This window comes from Microcaecilia unicolor, chromosome 1, assembly GCF_901765095.1.
Source record: "Microcaecilia unicolor chromosome 1, aMicUni1.1, whole genome shotgun sequence".
In the NCBI taxonomy this organism is placed as follows: Eukaryota; Metazoa; Chordata; class Amphibia; order Gymnophiona; family Siphonopidae; genus Microcaecilia; species Microcaecilia unicolor.
The window spans coordinates 15,035,412-15,055,468 of NC_044031.1; the positions used below are offsets into that span (position 1 = coordinate 15,035,412).

A 20,057-nucleotide genomic window follows, 5' to 3' on the forward strand; every position below is an offset into this window, starting at 1 on the left:
CTTGAGTTAATGGACCCAATTCTATATATGGTGCCTAGAATCTAGGTGCATCTGATAGAGACACCTAAGCTAATTAAGATGCAGTATATAAAATACGCCTAGGTAGTTGGATGCGCCTAAATTAACGTGTATAAATTTACGCCAGTGAAAAGGTGGTGTAAATGCGTGCGCCTAAAACTATATGAATTGGCACAAATTCTGCAGCCACGCACGTAGATGTGATTAATAAACTCGGCATGCCCACACTCTGCCCATAACCGTGCTTCCTTTTTGGCTGCGCATGTTGAAATTTACACATGCTGCTTTACAGAATACACCTAGCACAGCACGTGTGTAAATTCCAATTACGGCAAATTAGTTTTGATAATTGGTTATTATTGGCCAATTATCAGGACTAAGTGGCTCGTAAATAATTGAGGTGCGCTCATATATTTAGGAGCACGTACGAATCTACATGCGCACCTCCATGAACCATACACAGAATCCTGGGGAATGTGGGATATGTCACATATTTAAAAATCCTTTATTCTCCACCGTTTAAGGCACTGCCTATCCAGCAAGTTTGGTCCAGTGAAGACTAACTCAAAATAACCTGTCCCTTAGCTGGGCTCTAGTATTACCATATTGAAAACGCAACCATAACATGCCTCTGTGGTTCTGTTCCACTAGGCTTTCTTGAAAGGATTATATAACCTTTGGGAACAAAAACACGCACTTATTACAATTCCTCATGTACAGCCAGAAAACAACCTTTTAGGGTGGATAATGTTCGCAATGAGCTCCTTTTAGTATTCACCAGATAGAAGAGAGAAAGAGTTTTCAGTTTTGGCATAATATAAGTCATCACAAGAACAAAATATAAGAAAACCAATGGACTGCATTAGGGGCTTATAGCCCATATAGTTATGTTTCAAAAAAATGAGAGATCTGCATGAAACAAAATATTTATTTTTCTTATTTGGACTTATAAAATCACTTGTCCCTGAAACATGCTCAAAACAGAATAATCCATTGGTGTATCTAAAATGTCGACGTCTACAAAAGAGATGAAGATGTGATTTCATGTGCCCCAAAGAAAGGAGAGTTTAATTTTACTTCCATGAGGAACCAGGACAGTGTATTGTATAGAACAATGTAGAAAAAAATGAAAACAATATACAGAGATTCTTTCTTTCTTTATTGATTGCATTTGTATCCCACATTTTCCCACCATATGGCAGGTTCAATGTGACTTACATATTGCTAAAAAGGCGGTTACAAAATGTAGATTTGTAGAAGTTTAGAACACAGTTAATTTTTTCTAGCAAAAAAGGTGCGGGTACTCAGTACCCCCAAGTACCCCCTCAAAAAAGCCCTGCTAGTACATAATAATGTTATGGTATAAGCCAATTGTCAGAATTCAGAGTTATTCATTTTATCAATATAAAAATGCAGCTTTTAAAAGATGTATTGAAACTGCATTTCAATACCTTCTTTCCCCCTTTCCTTGGGAACTTCTGATAGCAGGACTAGTCAATTACAAACACTTAACAGAGACAAAGGGGTACTGTGCTTCAAAGAGAAATAAAACTCTCTCTGCCCTCCCACCTAAAAAGACTGAACAAAAGCATGACTAAGGTGGATACTTGAAGAACCACATAGACATCTCCACAAGCAGACAGATAGTCTGGAAAAGGCATAACTCCAGCTATTGATAACAAAGACTTCAGAGGGGAAACCATAAACAAGACATGTGCTTGTCAAACCATTTGGTAGTTACCTCAGATATGTATACCTGCCCCCTCCCATCAGCTTTCAGACATAAAGGAAGGACTTATAATGTGTATCTGCTCCAGAGACTGAGCAGGAAGCCTTTTCACATCAAAAGACCATTTGTCAGCAAGATCCAGACAGCAAGTCTTGTGATGTCATAAGACATGAGACCAAGATACCACAATGCTTTGCAAATGCCCAAGGGTCGTGTGCAAACCAGGAAACCAGGACAGAGATACACATGGCATGTCTTCCTGCAGCTTGCAAGAGTATAAAAGATAGAAGCTGTTCCAGACAAGCAGATGCTTCCCTTCAACTGCAACACAGATTCTTCTGTTCCTGGGACCTGTAGCCCACCTGCCTGCTATGAGGACCTCTTCTGCAAACATATGCTTACCTCATGCTGTTCATACTATGTAACAAGCACTTGTAAGTAACATAACTTTTGATCTAGACCTGCTACTTTACTTTACTTAAGCACAGATTATCTGTAAAGATCTCTTTAAAAACCTACCTCTCGTGTGCAATTGTATATTAAATCAACCTTTTTGAAGTTAAAAAATACCCCACACAGATTGCATGTTATGTTTCCAGGGACATCACAATGGTGTTGGAGATGTGGAGATGAGGAGGGGACCTATCTACACATTTGGTGGTCCTGTGCCAAAATACAGGTCTTCTGGGGAAATGTTGCTACAAAGATAGCAGCCCACACGGGGAAGCCTTTCCCGTGTGAACCTCAATGGTGTCTGCTTGGATTGGGTAATAGACGAGGAGCTAAATGGCAGAGCCGGTTTAAAAGAATGTGTTTGGCAGCAGCAAAAACTGTCATAGCAAGGCACTGGAAACAATTAGAGGCACCCTCAGAAGAGGACTGGCTCTTGAAGCTATCTTTGATTGGCGAAATGGAGAAATTTACGGACAAAAGATTGGGACGTTATAATGAATCTTCAGAATTATGGACTCAATATCGGAGTTTAACCCACATGACATATAACTTAAATGTATAACCTGCTGGGGAGGGAGGGGTGGGGAGAGGGAGGGGGATGGGAATATTTTGGATTGTATCAGTGAATGACTGTTTGATAAGCAACATGTTTGTTATTATACAAAACCAATAAATAAATACAAATTAAAAAAAAAAAAATACGGTCTCTTTGTGTTCTGAGTATATGGTATCTTTTATATAATATACTTAATATATTGCAATTATCACCTTTGGTGATTGGTGGAGAAATTAATATCCTAAAACTTATAAATACAGCGCCTGCTCTTAAATTATAAACAGTAGCGAGTGCTCTAGAGCTCTTTCCCCCAAGTAAATTATTTCTTGTAACAATACAAATAAAAATACAGTTCAATCCCCTGCCCCAATCTACATCAAATATGGAGCACTGAGACTTTTCAGCACACAGTTAACAAAGCAAACAGCAAAACTATACAGACACCCCCTTCCCATCCCCTCCTAAACCCAAAGTGTACAGTTTATTACTGCTGTTTCTACTAACTACATTCATTTTTGTGCTGTTTTAGTGCTTTTCAATTTCATTTTATGATATATAAGGGAAGCTTTCAAATTAAAAAAAAAACAAACAAAAACAAAGCTGTCAAATAAATAATTAAAAAAAAATCCTTTATCCCCCACTTTTAAGGCAACTGGAACAGGTTTCGATTTGTTACAGATGGACCTGCATAGGCAGTCCATTCTGCTATTGGTTTGGGAGCACCAATATGGCGGCGAGCTTCACATCCACAAATGGGGGAGGGTGAATTGTGCAGAGGATGGAGCGGGAACTGCAATGCCAAAGTTGAAGCCCCTTCTCAAACTCCCTCCCCCCGCCCTCCTATGGCACCGCCCTCCTTGTTCCATTGCCCCTCCCACCCTGGCGCTCGCTCAATCACAAGAGAGCAGAAGGAGGAGAGAGAGAGAGCGCGCGGTTGCTGTACTGGCGGCTGAATTTGAACCGTTGGGGACACCGTAGAGCCTCGTGGTTTCACATTCAGCCAGTGCAGCAGAGTGGTAGGATCCGGCAAGGGAGCTTAGGATCCGGCGTGCAGCACTTGTCCTCTTGCTCCTGCATTTAGAGCATCGGCGAAGGAGAGAAAGGAGAGGTAAGGGCGGGAGGGAGAGGGGGGGACGAAAAGGGCAGGCTGAGAAAGGGATGAGGGAAAGCTGGAGGTGGCATGGGTGGGTGAAACATGTGAGTGCAGTACAGTGGCAGAATTTGGGGGAATCCACGTGGGGGGAGGAGGAGGTGGCTGGATGCACCGAGGAGGGATGTATTGGCAGCATTCACAAAGAGCTGTGGGGAGACTGTGAGTTAGAGTGGGTTTGGGTCGTCTATGATGCTGTGAGTACTGGGAAGGTTGAGAGAACTGTGGAGTGGGGGCCCACTCCCCACTACGCACTCCATCACAGTTCTTTCAACCTCCCCAGTACTCACAGCATCATAGATGACCCAAACCAATTAGTTCTCTTTCTGAAATCCATCTTCCCCCCAGCTCTCGCAATATACCTATTTGAGAGAGCTATGAAAGTGTATGTGCTGGGGGCAAGATGGATTTCAGAAAGCGAACTAATGTATGTAATGGGGTAGATATGAGAGAGAGAGCTCTCTGTATTTTTACTGGGGGGGGGGGGGGGGGGGGGGGCAGATTGTTAGGTATGGTACTGGGAAGAATGAAGAAAGAACCGGCAGAGGAGGTGGGGTTGCTGGAATGAAGGAAAAGAGAAATAAAGCCTGGAGACAGAAAACTGATGGGGAGGGGTTCATACTGGAGGCTGAGAATGCTGAGTTGGGAGATAGCTTAGGTGGAGTCAGTCCTGGAGCATAGAAGAGCCAGGTGTTTGTTTGTTTATTTATTTATTTATTGCATTTCCCACATTATCCCACCTATTTGTAGGCTCAATATTTGTTGGGGGAATTCTCCACAAAACATAGGTAAAATGTGCACAGTTATAACCTCAAAACAAAGACATGAGGGAGGAAATATGTCAGGAGCCTGAATTTAATGCATTCTGAGCACCTTGTTTCAGATGCAGGAGGTAATATGTCAACAGAATAAATCCACCTGGAATTTAATGCATTCTGAGCACCTCTGTCTGTTCCTAAGTGTGATTCTGGTTTGTGTTTCAGATGCTGGTGACGTTTGAGGACATCACTGTCTCTTTCTCCCAGGAGGAGTGGGAGTATTTAGATGAAGGGCAGAAGGAGCTTTACAGGGAGGTGATGAAGGTGAATTATGAGAGTCTGATGTCTCTAGGTAAGGATTTCCTGTTTTTCCCCTTGTTAAAATACCTTCTTTGGCAGAGTGACTGGCAGCGGGTGAGTCTCAGTGGTGGAAACCCAAGTTTGAACAAACTTACGGAAAGAGCCAACTCACATAGAGTCCACACTCACTATTCATCAATGCATTTTACATCCACTTTGATCCCTCATCCCGCACCCCAATCTATCACGCACCTATCCACGGAACTATGGACACCATATGTCTTTGTCTAACACTACCCTTTAGCTTCCCATTGCCCCCTTCCAATTACTTCTATGTTGATATCCCATTGTCATATTCCAAATCTGATATTTGAATGTCTCTTATACCTTTGCACAATGTAATCCATAACCAAATTGTAACAAATGTATTTCTATTATTCATATCCTATTGTAAGCCACACTGAGCCCGCAAAAAGGTGGGAAAATGTGGGATACAAATGCAATAAATAAATAAAATAAATAAAAGTGACTGATAATGAGTGATTGTGAGATAACCCACTCTATGTAGAATGCAAGCAAGCAAGAGGGAATCAAATCAGCAAGACAACAGAGAAAGTCCAGTGGACCATGGGTGAACCTGAGGGAGGATATGAGGTAGGAAGTTGAGGTATGCTGGGCTTATGGGCGGATGGGGGCTGGAGGAGAAGGGAGAGAGAAGGAGACCCCCCTCCCCCCAGATGTTTGTTTGTGTGCTTGCTGCCTGGCGCCATCAATAACCAGCTCGCAAAATTCAGTAAAATTTAACAACCGGCTCAAGCACACCACTGGGAACACCCAAATTCCACCTCTAGCACACCCCCAGGGCCGGTCTTAGTAAGTGTGGGGCCCTGAGCAGACCACTTTGATGGGGCCCCATCCTAGCTCCACCCCACCGAGCTCCAGGGCTCCAGGGACCTCCCTCCAAGGTCCCCCTCCCTCCCAGCTTCAAGGACCCTCTCTCCTCCAAGGCCCCCCTCCGTCCCTCCCTCCCAGCTCCAAGGCTTCCCTCCGAGCTCCAGTTCCCCTCCCTCCGAATTTTAAAAGTCATCTTACCTCGTCGGGTTACAGCGGCAGGCAGCAGCAGTGAAAAGCGTGTGAGCTCGGCGCTTCAGGAGCCTTCTTTTCTGTCAGCTCTGGTCACGTCCTCATTTCCTGTTTCCAGGAGGGCAGGACCAAAGCTGAGAGGGGGAAGGGAAGTCTCCTGAAGCGCTGAGCAGCTTGAACGTTTTTCATTGCTGCCGCCATAACCCAGACGAGGTAACTTAGATGACTTTTAAAATTCAGAGGGAGGGGGACTGGAACTCGGGCGGTCGGGGCGGAGTTCAAGCACACTTGAGCGCGAGGCCCTATGCGGTCGCCTCGCCCAAAGACCGGCCCTGCACACCCCCTTGAGATTTGGACACGCTGCAGACAAACAGCGTAGGAAAACGTCTGAACAATAGGTTTCGGAAATACTGATTTGGATGTTTTTGTGAGAAAACTGTCCAATGCTCTTTGTCACTTTTTAGACATTTTTGTCTTTCGAAAATGAGCCCCAGAGTGCCTTTAAATGGTTCCATGTTCAGAGTCTTGAATCATCTCTATTTAGGGCATAATTCACATAAAAACAATAAAAAATTAAAAACAAGACTTGCACTGAGACATAAATCTAAGCTTCCTAGGTAAAAAATAGTAATTAATCAAAATAAAATGACAGCATTGTTGTCTAATTTTTTCGGTATATTAAAAGCAAGAAGCCAGCAAAAGAATCGGTTGGGCCGCTGGATGACCGAGGGGTAAAAGGGGCGATCAAGGAAGACAAAGACGTAGCGGAGAAATTGAATGAATTCTTTGCTTCGGTCTTCACCGAAGAAGATTTGGGTGGGATACCGGTGTCGGAAATGGTATTTCAAGCGGACGAGTCGGAGAAACTTACTGACTTCACGGTAAACCTGGAGGACGTGATGGGGCAGTTCAGCAAACTGAAGAGTAGCAAATCTCCTGGACTGGATGGTATTCATCCTAGAGTACTGATAGAACTGAAAAATGAGCTTGTGGAGCTACTGTTAGTGATATGCAGTTTATCCTTAAAATCGAGCGTGGTCACCAAAGAATCTCGAAAAGTTGGCCAGGAAGTGGACGGCAGATATACAGAAACAGATTAGTATAGACGTATTAAGGAGCAGCTTGAGGCAGATCAGGGGACGGATTAGTAGCGCGGAATTGAGGGAATGCCAAGGAAGAAGTATTTACAGGGCATACACTTCATTGTCAAGATTATATCAAATGGGTAGGGCGGAATCATCAGCTTGTGGTAGGTGTGGAGATCCCAATCATAACTATTATCATGCTATGTGGGCTTGTGCAGCGATATCCGCTTACTGGGAACAAATAGCGAAGTTCTTAGGCGAAATCCTGGGGCGGAGGGTGACATTGACACCGGAAACGGCCCTTTTGGGGGTCGATTTACTGAAGGGGAAAGGTACCGTTAGTCATAACCTGCTAATCTTTAAAGCATGTCTCGTGGGAAAAAAATGCATTTTAGTTAACTGGATACATTTAGAGGCACCATCGTTTTGGCAATGGCGCAACAGGTGGCATGCGTTGCTACTAATGGAGCTGCGAGATTCATATTATAAACCCAAAACACAGCGTAAATTCTACTTAATATGGGAATCATATATCAATGCTTTAGCCCCTAGGGCCCGAAGTTCCATCCTTAATCGACTGAGCTTGGACCCAGCGAAATTAGCTACAGGTTTTAGATAGTGAATAGGTCAATTTCCCTGGGCTATTGGAGATATGTAGCTGCCTGGAAGGGGGGTGGACAAAGGGGGGAGGGAGGTTACAGGGGGGAGGAATATTAGAGGGGTAAGGAAGGGCAGAAGGGGGGTTGCGGGGAGGGATATAGAGGTATGGATAAAAGAGAAATAGCTGGGAGTAGAGAGGGAGGAAGCTAAAGAGAAAAGTGATGGCTACCTCTATGTTGTGATTACAAGTTGTTCATTTGTTTCCTGATGTATCTTGAACATAGCGTATGAATATTGTATTGTCTGTGATAGGTCATCAATAAAATTGTTTAAAACTAAAATCGAGCGTGGTACCAGAAGATTGGAGGGTGGCCAATGTAACACCGATTTTTTAAAAACGTTCCAGGGGAGATCCGGGAAATTATAGACCGGTGAGTCTGACGTCGGTGCCGGGGAAAATGGTAGAGGTTATTATTAAAAGCAAAATTACAGAGCACATCCGAGGACATGGATTACTGAGACCGAGTCAGCACAGCTTTTGTGTGGGGAAATCTTGCCTGACCAATTTACTTCAATTCTTTGAAGGAGTAAAGAAACATGTGGACAAAGGGGAACCGGTTGATATTGTGTATCTGGATTTTCAAAAGGCGTTTGACAAGGTACCTCATGAAAGGCTACAGAGGAAATTGGAGGGTCATGGGATAGGAGGAAATGTCCTATTGTGGATTAAAAACTGGCTGAAGGGCAGTATTCACAATGGAGAAGGGTAGTTAGTGGGGTTCCTCAGGGGTCTGTGCTAGGACCGCTGCTTTTTAATGTATTTATAAATGATTTAGAGATGGGAGTAACTATCGAGGTAATTAAATTTGCTGATGACACAAAGTTATTCAAAGTCGCTAACTCGCAACAGGATTGTGAAAAATTACAGAAGGATCTTACAAGACTGGGAGACTAGGCAGCTAAATGGCAGATGACGTTTAATGTGAGCAAGTGCAAGGTGATGTATGTGGGAAAAAAGAACCCGAATTATAGCTACGTCATGCAAGGTTCCACGTTAGGAGTTACGGACCAAGAAAGGGATCTGGGTGTCGTTGTCGATAATACACCGAAACCTTCTGCTCAGTGTGCTGCTGCGGCTAGGAAAGCGAATAGACTGTTGGATATTATTAGGAAAAGTATGGAAAACAGGTGTGAGGATGTTATAATGCCGTTATATCGCTCCATGGTGTGACCGCACCTTGAGTATTGTGTTCAATTTTGGTCGCCGCATCTCAAGAAAGATATAGTAGAATTGGAAAAGGTGCAGCGAAGGGCGACTAAAATGATAGCGGGGATGGGACGACTTCCCTATGAAGAAAGACTAAGGAGGCTAGGGCTTTTCAACTTGGAGAAGAAACGGCTGAGGGGAGACATGATAGAGGCATATAAAATAATGAGTGGAGTGGAACAGGTGGATGTAAAGCATCTGTTCACTGCTTTCCAAAAATACTAGGACTAGGGGGCATGTGATGAAACTACAGTGTGGTAAATTTAAAACAAATCGGAGAAAATGTTTCTTCACCCAACGCGTAATTAAACTCTGGAATTCGTTGCCAGAGAACGTGGTGAAGGCGGTTAGCTTGGCAGAGTTTAAAAAGGGGTTAGATTGTTTCCTAAAGGACAAATCCATAAACCGCTACTAAATGGACTTGGGAAAAATCCACAATCCCAGGAATAACATGTATAGAATGTTTGTATGTTTGGGAAGTTTGCCAGGTGCCCTTGGCCTGGATTGGCCGCTGTCGTGGACAGGATGCTGGGCTCGATGGATCCTTGGTCTTTTCCCAGTGTGGCATTAGTTATGTACTTATGTAATTTAAAACCAGGATGAAAATTGCACCAAAAAAATGCTAAAGTGGCTGTCGGAGATAAACCAACATAGATATGTAATGCCAGGCTCGTCCCAACAAAATCGCTAAAAAATGGGATAAAAAAACTCTTTAAAAATATATAATTTAAAAAGTAGAATCAGCATCAAAACGGGACACACACCGTACAAACCAGCCCAGCACCGGCCTTGGTTGAAGGTTGAGGAAGGTGTGTGATGATTTTCTCGCGTTCCTGGGTGGTAGGTGTATCACGTCTGACATGTAGTCAGGGGCATCTCCGTGAATGATTTTATGAACTAGGGTACATATTTTGAACGTGATGCGTTCTTTAAGTGGGAGCCAGTGTAGCTTTACTCTTAGGGGTTTAGCACTTTCATATTTTGTTTTACCAAATATGAGTCTGGCTGCAGTGTTCTGGGCTGTCTGAAGTTTCTTGATTATTTGTTCTTTGCATCCAGCATAGAGTGCATTGCAGTAGTCCAGATGGCTGAGTACCATTGATTGTACCAGGTTGCGGAGGACGTTTCTTGGGAAGAAAGGTCTTAATCTTTTTAATTTCCACAGTGAGTAGATCATCTTCTTTGTTGTGTTTTTCGCATGGTTTTCAAGTGTTAGGTGTTTATCAATGGTAACTCCAAGGATTTTTAGGGTGTTTGAAATTGGAAGATTCAGTTTTGGTGTGTTAATGGTGGTGAATTTGTTCGTGTTGTGTGGAGAGGTGAGTATAAGTCATTGAGTTTTTTCTGCATTAAGTTTCAACTGAAATGCATCTGCCCATGAGTGCATGATATGTAGACTTTGGTTGATGTCATTAGAAATTTCCTTTAAATCTTGTTTAAATGGGATGTACTACTACTACTTAACATTTCTAGAGCGCTACTAGGGTTACGCAGCGCTGTACAAATTAACAATAAGGACGGTCCCTGCTCGGAAGAGCTTACAATCTAAAGGACGAAATGTCAAGTTGGGGTAGATAAGTTTTCTGAGAGGAGGTGTAGATCGTTACGTCGTCTGCGTATATGTATGGATTGAGGTTTTGGTTTGATAGTAGTTTGGCCAAGGGTATCATCATTAAGTTGAATAAAGTCGGTGAGAGGGGGGTTCCCTGTGGTACTCCGCATTCAGGTATCCATGGGGCTGATGTGGTCAAATTAGATGTCACTTGGTATGATCGTGTGGTTAGGAACCCCATGAACCAGTTGAGGACATTGCCTCCAATTCCGAAGTACTCGAGGATGTGTAGTAGTATTCCGTGATCGACCATGTCAAAGGCACTGGACATGTCAAATTGTAGAAGTAGTATGTTCTTGCCAGTTGCGATCGTTTGTTTGAATTTTGTCATTAGAATTACTAGTACTGTTTCAGTGCTGTGGTTAGACCGAAATCCTGACTGGGGATCATGTAATATTGAGAATTTGTTTAGTTTGTAAGTTGTTTGGTTACTATCCCTTCCGTTGTTTTGGTTATTAAGGGAATGGATGCTACGGGTCTGTGGTTGGTTAGTTCACTAGCGCTTTTCTTTGCGTCTTTGGGTTTGGGGGTGAGAAGAATGTTTCCTTTCTCCTTCGGGAAGAGTCCATTTTGTAACATATAGTTGAAGTGGTTCGTTAGATCTGTTATGAATTGTTGAGGTGCAAATGACATTAGGTTGTTTGGGCATATGTCTAATTTGCAGTGAGATTTGGCAAATCTTTTGAGCGTTTGAGAGATGGAATCTTCCGATAATATCTCGAAGTTGGTCCAGGTTCTGTCTGCTGGGTATGCACCAGGGTCTGGGTCTAGACAGTCGAGGAGTTCGGCGTAGTCGATGGTGCTGACAGGTATTTTTAGTCGTAGTTGTACGATTTTCTCATTGAAGTATTTCGCGAGATTGTCTGCTTCTGGTGTATCTTTGTTGTTGGTTGTGACTGGTGTGATATCTAATAGCTTGTTCACGAGTTGGAAGAATTTGTGTGTGTCCTTGTAATTTGGTCCAATTACAGTTTTGTAATATAGTCTTTTGGTTTGTCTTATGGTATATTTATATTTTCTTTGAAGTTGTTTCCAGGCGTTGAGTGTAAGGTCATCTTTCTTTTTATACCACGCTCGTTCTAATCTTTTAACTTGTGTTTTTAGTTTTTTCAGTTCTTCATTGAACCATGGTGTTGAGCTCTTTCTGTGTGTGGTTCTGGTTTGACTTGGGGCAATGTTGTCTAGTATTGATCTACATCTATCGTCCCACTCTGGTAGGAATTGGATTGTGTCTGTCTTTATTGTCCATCTGTTGTGGTATATCTGTTGCCAGAATGTTACCGGGTCTATTTTACCTCTCGTGGAGTAGGTTTTTCGTTCTTGTTTGTTAATTGAATCTTTTGCCATTGGAGGGAGATGTGTGCTTTGTAGTGGTCTGACCACGGGGCTGGTGTCCATTTTGTGTCTATTAGTGTGAGGTTGGAGTCAGGATCGAATTTGTGTGATATGATATCTAGTGTGTGTCCTTTATTGTGAGTTGGTTGCATGTTAGGTCCGTGAAGATCCCATAATTGTTGGAACTTTTTACATTCTTGGGTGTTTATTGAGGTAAGTTCTTTGAGGTGTAAATTGATATCTCCAATTATGATAAGGTTTGAGGTGGAGACACAAGTGTTCGAGATGAAGTCCATGAAGTGTGTTTGGGTATCTTGCCAGTTTCCTGGCGGTCTGTAGAGTATGATTGCGTTGAGGTGTTCTTGCAGGTTTGGGTGATTGATTCTGACCGAGGCGATTTCGAGTTGTGGCAGAATGGATTCAGCTATGGTTGAGATGGTGAACTCGGATTTGTATATTATAGCTAATCCTCCTCCTTTTTTCCCGTTCCTTGTCCAGTGGGTGATTTTGTATCCTGGTGGGCATAAAACTAAAATTATTGGGTCTTTAAAGTTGTGGATCCAGGTTTCAGTGATGAATAGGAGGTCGAGATTGTCTGTGGTGATCCAGTCTGTTATGGTCTCTGTTTTGTTTACTACCGATCTGGCGTTTACGTATCCCATTTAGATTGAGTAATAAGGTTTGGTTTGGGACATGGATGTGTTGATTTTTATTAATTGCCTGTTTTCTTGGTGTCTAGTTTTATTGTGACCTTTGTTACCTTTCTGTTGGTTGTTTCCGTATGTATTTGTTTTTCCTTTTAGTTGGTTGTTGCTCTTTTGGTCTGGTGAGTTGTGGATGAGTTGTTTGTAGGGTTTGTGTGCTGTGGGTTGAATGCTGTTTATGTTGGGAGTGGTCCATGCGTGGTAAATTAGTGGTAGGAAGTAGATTATCATGAGCAGTTTGTTGGTGTTCATCTTGGCTATGGTTCGTGTTGTTTGGTTGTGCTTAAGGGTATTGGTGAATATGAATTTGTTTAAGCATCAAGCAGTATTAGCATTAGGCATTGCCAACATCAGCAGTGTGAACATTAAGCCGTGATTAAATGTAGTTTCAGGTGGTGTACACACTTATCAGTCTTAGCCTCAAGCGGTATCAACATTAAGCATTGTCCGTGTCGGGCTGTTTCAATACCAGGTGGTATCAGCATTAAGCTATATCGTTATTAAGCAGTATCAGTCTGGGTTAGCATTAAATGGTTAGGTCTGTAAACATTTGAACATTCAAGGAAGTCTTTCAACATGTTACAAGATATATATAAAGCTTTTAAAGTCTGTGAGTGTTTAAGCTTTTAACGGAGTTCTATCAACATGTTGTGAGCATATAAGCATTTGAAGCGTGTGGTGGGGATTTTAAATCATTTAAGAAGTGTCTGCGACAAGCAGTAACATCGCTTGGCAGTGACAATATTAAGCTATATCCGTATTAAGCAGTGACAATATTTAAAGACATTGAATAGATTAAGTCCTGTAAAGCTTTTAAAGGTAATCTTTCAACTTATTGCAAGGTATATATAAAACGTTTATATTCTATAGAGCATCTACGCATTTGAAGGAAGACCTTCACATTTGGGCGTATGGTGGAAATTTCTGAGACATTTAAAGAGTCTTCATGCTGCAGACTACTTAGCTGGTTTTCCACGCTGTGATCACGCTTTACTGATAAGGAATTAGCCAATTGCCACAAAGTGTGCATGTGAACACAAGAGGAGAGGAGGATACAATGTAGGAAATTGCCATTTATGTATACATAAAAAAAAAAAACAATATTACAGGAAAATCCATATATGATCACGTTAGTTTAGGAGAAATCACATGATTTTTACTGGTTGCGCCTACACCTAAGTCCGATGTCTCTCGTATTCCAGCCCCTAGGGCTGAAGTGTCCTCTCCTCCTAGGGGGAAGGGACCGAGAGTGACTGTACAGTGCATATCAGCCTCTCACTGCCTAACACATACATTTCCCTGATTAAAGTTGTGGCACCATATCTTCATTTTCCTCTTTTAGTTCTGCGGGGCTTTAATATTGGAATAGATCCTTCTGTGGATAGGAAGGGTGGAGGGGCCTTGTTGATCTTAGAACCCCTCGGGGCCTTCAGTACTTATGAGTGATCAGCTGCGGTTGCTCATGAAACACCTGAAGCGTCTTGCACATTCAGTTGTTCTCGAACTTTGTTTCCTTGGGTTTGAGATTGAGGCCTAATCGTCAGCTGCATAAGGCATTTTTTTTATATGGAAAGAATATTTTGATGTGTTGGAGACAGGCTGCTTGGAGGAATGAACTTGTCAACCTAACGAAGATGAAGAGACTGGATGTCTTTTCAACAAATTTGTCCCCAGTGTGGGATCGTTTGCCACACCGTTCTCATAGCTACTTGCTGAACCAATAACTTGAAGTATGGACTTTAGGGAAGGTTTTGGTCTGTTGTTATTGCAGATCTTGCAGTGAATGTGTGTGTGGGGGGGAAGAGGGGGGGGGAACGAAACTTGAAAAATTACCACGCTATACTGTTATGTCTCTTCTTACAGATATTGTTGTTCTTGCCATTGTGTAGTTCTAATGAAGATATTACAAAAATAAATATCAACTTGAATATGATCATATATTCTACCTGCATCTCTGGTAATGATCAGCAGTGGGGGGGGGGGGGGGGGGACAGATTTATGAAGAGTTATTGTATTACTGAACTGGTGTAATTGTTCTACAATATTCTACAATGCTCTTTTATATATTTTTATTTTTTTTTTAGAAAAAGATGATCCCAGAAACAGTAATACAAAGACACATGACTGGAAGCTCATTGAGAAGTCTAAAGGGGAAAAGATGTTATCAGAAAGAGAGAAAGAGGAGACTCCTTCCTGCTCTGACTGGGGAAAAAAGGGAAAAAATCAAAATAAACAAAAGCATTCAACAGGAGGATCAGATCTGTGTGAAAACAGTACCAGTGATATCATACAGACAGGGGAAAAGCAGACAAACCAGATGAGAGAGCAAAGGTGTTTCTGTGATATTTGTGAGATATTCCGCAGCAATCATTTAATTCCGAAATCACATCCTAGATCTGATACAGAAAATAGACCATCTACATGTACGAACTATGCGAAAAACGTCCGTCAAAAGAGAGAACTAAAAGAACAACAGAAAAAGTGCATAAAAGAGACACTTTCTACATCTGAGTGTGGGAAAGATTTCAGTAGGAAGGAAGAGCTGGTGTATACAAGTAAAGAATATGGGAATAGCTTTACCAATGGAGAAAACATTACAAAACACCAGAAAAACAACACTGATGAGAGATTATCTTCATATCCTGATTGTGACAAAAGCTTCAATCAGAAAGAAAACTTCATAAGAAATGCAAAATTCCATGTAGGAGAGACACTAGTTTCCAGTACTGAATGTGATAAAAGCTTCACTGCCACAGGGAAACTCACCATCCACCAGAGAATCCATTCAGGATTAAAACGATTTCTATGCACTGACTGTGGCAAAAGCTTTAGGTTGAAGTATAACATGTTGATGCACCAGAGAATCCACACAAGAGTGAAGCCTTTTGCATGTTCTGAGTGTGATAAACGTTTCACTGACAGGGGAACATTCCAAAGGCACTGTAGAATCCACACGGGACAGAAACCTTTTCACTGCACTGAGTGTAATAAAAGCTTCAGTCTGAAGGCAACCTTCACAATACACCAGAGAATCCACACAGGAATGAAATCCTTTAACTGTGCCGAGTGTAATAAAAGCTTCACGCAGAAGGCACGTCTTACAAGACACCAGAAAGTCCACACCAGAATAAAACCGTTTAACTGTACTGAGTGTAATAAAAGCTTCAGGCAGAAGAAAAACCTCACAGTACACCAGAGAATCCACGCAGGAATCAAACCTTTTCACTGCACTGAGTGTAATAAAAGCTTCAGTCGGAAGGTAAACCTCACAACACACCAGAGAAGCCACACAGGAATCAAACCCTTTAACTGTACTGAGTGTAATAAAAGGTTCAGTCTGAAGGTAAACCTCACAACACATCAGAGAATCCACACAGGAATGAAACCCTTTAACTGCATTGAGTGTAATAAAAGCTTCAGTCTGAAGGCAACCCTCACAACACACCAGAGAATCCACACAGGAATGAAACCCTTTAACTGTACTGAGTGTAATAAAAGCTTCAGTCAGACGGCACACCTCAAAACACACCAGAGAATCCACACAGGGATGAAACCCTTTAACTGCATTGAGTGTAATAAAAGCTTCAGTCTGAAGGCAACCCTCAAAACACACCAGAGAATCCACACAGGGATGAAACCTTTTCACTGCACTGAGTGTAATAAAAGCTTCAGGCAGAAGGCAAACCTCACAGTACACCAGAGAATCCACACAGGAATCAAACCTTTTCACTGCACTGAGTGTAATAAAAGCTTCAGTCAGAAGGCAACCCTCAAAATACACCAGAGACTCCACACAGGAATGAAACCCTTTAACTGTACTGAGTGTAATAAAAGCTTCAGTCAGACGGCACACCTCAAAACACACCAGAGAATCCACACAGGGATGAAACCCTTTAACTGCATTGAATGTAATAAAAGCTTCAGTCTCACAAGACACCAGGGAGTCCACATAGGAATGATACCATTTAACTGTACTAAGTGTAGTAAAAGCTTCAGTCAGAAGGCAACCCTCAAAAAACACCAGAGAATCCACACAGGAATGAAACCCTTTAACTGTAGTGAGTGTAATAAAAGCTTCAGTCGGAAGGGACACCTGACACAACACCAGAGAACCCACACAGGACTGAAACCCTTTCACTGCACTGATTGTAATAAAAGCTTCAGTCAGAACGGACACCTCACAATACACCGGAGAATGCACATAGGAATGAAACCCTTTAACTAGTGAGTGTAATAAAAGGTTCAGTCGGAAGGGACACCTCACACAACACCAGAGAAGCCACATGGGAATGAAACCATTTACATGTTCCAAGTGTGGTAAAAGCTTTAGTGAGAAGGGAACACTCAGAAGGCACCGGCGAATCCACACAGGACTAAAACCCTTTCACTGCACTGAGTGTAATAAAAGCTTCAGTCAGAAGGTAAGCCTCACAATACACCAGAGAATCCACACAGGAATGAAACCTTTTAATTGTTCTGAGTGTAATAAAAGCTTCAGTCGGAAGGCATACCTCACCGCACACCAGAGAATCCACACAGGACTAAAACCCTTTCACTGCACTGAGTGTAATAAAAGCTTCAGTCAGACGGCACACCTCAAAACACACCAGAGAATCCACACAGGAATGAAACCTTTTAATTGTTCTGAGTGTAATAAAAGCTTCAGTCGGAAGGCATACCTCACCGCACACCAGAGAATTCACACAGGAGTAAAACCATTTAACTGTACTGAGTGTAATAAAAGCTTCAGTCAGAAGGCATTCCTCATATTACACCAGAGAATCCACACAGGAATGAAACCCTTTAACTGTACTGAGTGTATTAAAAGCTTCAGTCAGACGGCACACCTCAAAACACACCAGAGAATTCATTCAGGAGTAAAACCTTTTCTAGGGCTAAGAAAACAGCAGTCTAGCCTCAAGGGCCAAGACGGTGACACAAAAACCAGGAGAGATGAAGAAATCTATATAAAGATGAATTTATTCAACCAACAATGTCCGACAGGCCTTGTTTCATCCACTCTCAGGGGCTGCATATAAAGAAATACAATCATATTAACAGTACGTATATTAATACATAATAAAATAATAAAAGAATGAGTTAAAACATGAATAAAATCCATATAAATAAAAATATAAATATACAAATACATCTAAGCCATAACATACAGCAACACACCAGAGAATCCACACAGGACTGAAACCTTTTCACTGTACTGAGTATAATAAAAGCTTCAGGCAGAAACCTCACAATACACCAGCGTCAGCCCAGAATCTGCCACTGATAGTGCTCTGAAGGGGAAAATCATGTTGAAAAGCATTAACACAGATCCAGATTATTCAATGTCACTGTGATCCCCAGGCAAGGATTATGGAGTGAGTAACACAGTCAGACAGACCCTGAGGTAAACCTTTTTGCCGAAACACAGTGCTGTGTTCGGTCTCTTGAAGAATAAAAGCTTTATTTTTCTCAGTCGTCCTGCTGTTATCCTTATGGAAGAGCCTTGCTGGTTACACTACTCTTTTCCTGTGTGACTTACATTGTAACAATAAACTAACAATTTACAGAACAATAACCAGTAATTTCTGTGTCTCACATTGTATATGTATGGTTACATTTTGTATGAAACAATGGGGATAAACAGGAGGAGTAAACAATTGCAGCGGGGTTTGACCAACAGTGGCAGTAAAACTAGGAAAGAACCAATCCTTTAAGGTTTATATTATTGACAGAGAAAGCAAAATGTAATTATACTTATCTGATTGTCAAGTGCAGGGTAAAGAATCTGAAAATCGGTTAAAATAAATTTTGATACTTTACACTAAGTTTTCTGATATTCTAACTCCTATTTTGAAACTTTACTGTGTTTTTGAACCATTTCATAAAGTTCAGGCAGTTAATTGAAAATTTATGCCGGGGTTTACTAAGCCACACTAGCACCCACTAGTCTGTTGGCAATGTCTCACGGAAGCCGCTAGCGTGGCATGGAGGGGCATAATCAAACGTGGCGCCCAAGTTTTCCTGGGGCTGTCCTCGCAGGACGGCTCCGTGAAGGGGCGGGGAAACCCGTATTATCGAAACAAGATGGGCGTCCATCTTTCGTTTCGATAATACGGTCTGGGACGCCCAAATCTCAACATTTAGGTTGACCTTAGAGATGGTTGTCGACGGTTTTTGGCGATAATGGAAACCGAGGACGCCCATCTCAAAAATGACCAAATCCAAGCCCTTTGGTTGTGGGAGGAGCCAGAATTCGTAGTGCACTGGTCCCCCTCACATGCCAGGACACCAACCGGGCACCCTATGGGGCACTGCAGTGGACTTCACAAATTGCTCCCAGGTACATAATTCCCTTACCATGTGTGCTGATCCCCCAACACCCCCCCCCCCCCAAAAAAAAACCCCACTACCCCAACTGTACACTACCATAGCCTTAAGGGGTGAAGGGGGGCACCTACATGTGGGTACAATGGGTTTTGGGTGGGTTTTGGAAGGCTCACATTTACCACCACAAGTGTATCAGGTAGGGGGGATGGGCCTGGGTCCGCCTGACTGAAGTGCACTGCACCCACTAAAAACTGCACCAGGGACCCGCATACTGTTGTGATGGAGCTGAGTATGACATTTGAGGCTGGCAAAAAAAAAAAAATAGGTTTTTTTTAGCGTGGGAGGGGGTTGGTGACCACTGGGGGAGTAAGGGGAGGTCATCCCTGATTCTCTCCGGTGGTCATCTGGTCAGTTTGGGCACCTTTTTGAGGCTTGGTCGCAAGAAAAAATGGATCAAGTAAAGTTGGCCAAATGCTGATCAGGGACACCCTTCTTTTTTCCATTATCGGCCAAGGAAGCCCATCTCTTCATCACGCCCCAGTTCCACCTTTGCTACAGTGCCGACACGCCCCCGTGAACTTTGGTCGGCCCCGCGACGGAAAGTAGTTGAGGGCGCCCAAAATCGGCTTTCGATTATGCCGATTTGGGCAACTTTAGGAGAAGGATGCCCACCTCCCAATCAAGGTCAGGTATACACAAGAAGTAGCACATATGAGTTTATCTTGTTGGGCAGACTAGATGGACCGTGCAGGTCTTTTTCTGCCGTCATCTACTATGTTACTGTGTATGTTTAATTTTAGTACTAGGGGAGGCTTGCAGGTCTCCTTTCAGCCTACAGCGCATGCACCCAAAATCCCACCATTTATGGACTTTCTGTAGCCCCCCCCCCCTTACTTCCCATCAGGCTTATGGCAAAATTCTCTAAAATGCACCATTCGTGCATGCATGATTGCTCAATAGTGCTGATTGTGATACTGTTTAAATGTATGTACAATAGAGCGTTCAATAGGTTAAAATAGATGTCTCCCATACATTTTTCAGTAAAACATTAGAGGTTTAGTGTTTCCCTGGCCTCAAAAC

At 42.5% G+C, this 20,057-nt stretch overlaps 2 protein-coding genes across 2 annotated transcripts in view; both read left to right on the forward strand.

The window, feature by feature from the left end:
• The window catches only part of LOC115477517, an 881,049-nt gene that overhangs the window by 357,425 nt on the left and 503,567 nt on the right, over window positions 1-20,057 (forward strand).
• Window positions 4,983-17,689, forward strand: LOC115459990 (zinc finger protein 271-like). Its single transcript, XM_030189854.1, has 4 exons — window positions 4,983-5,016; window positions 14,735-16,593; window positions 16,654-16,847; window positions 16,930-17,689. Exons 1-4 carry the CDS (start codon window positions 4,983-4,985, stop codon window positions 17,687-17,689), a joined length of 2,847 nt encoding a protein of 948 aa, XP_030045714.1.

Bases quoted from the DNA above. Each gene is read 5' to 3' on its own strand.
- LOC115459990 (XM_030189854.1), top strand. From the start codon at position 4,983: ATGAAGGTGAATTATGAGAGTCTGATGTCTCTAG. The intron at 5,017-14,734 runs GTAAGGATTTCC...TTTTTTTTTTAG, and splicing joins TGAGAGTCTGATGTCTCTAG to AAAAAGATGATCCCAGAAAC. The intron at 16,848-16,929 runs GCACATAGGAAT...ACACCAGAGAAG, and splicing joins CTCACAATACACCGGAGAAT to CCACATGGGAATGAAACCAT.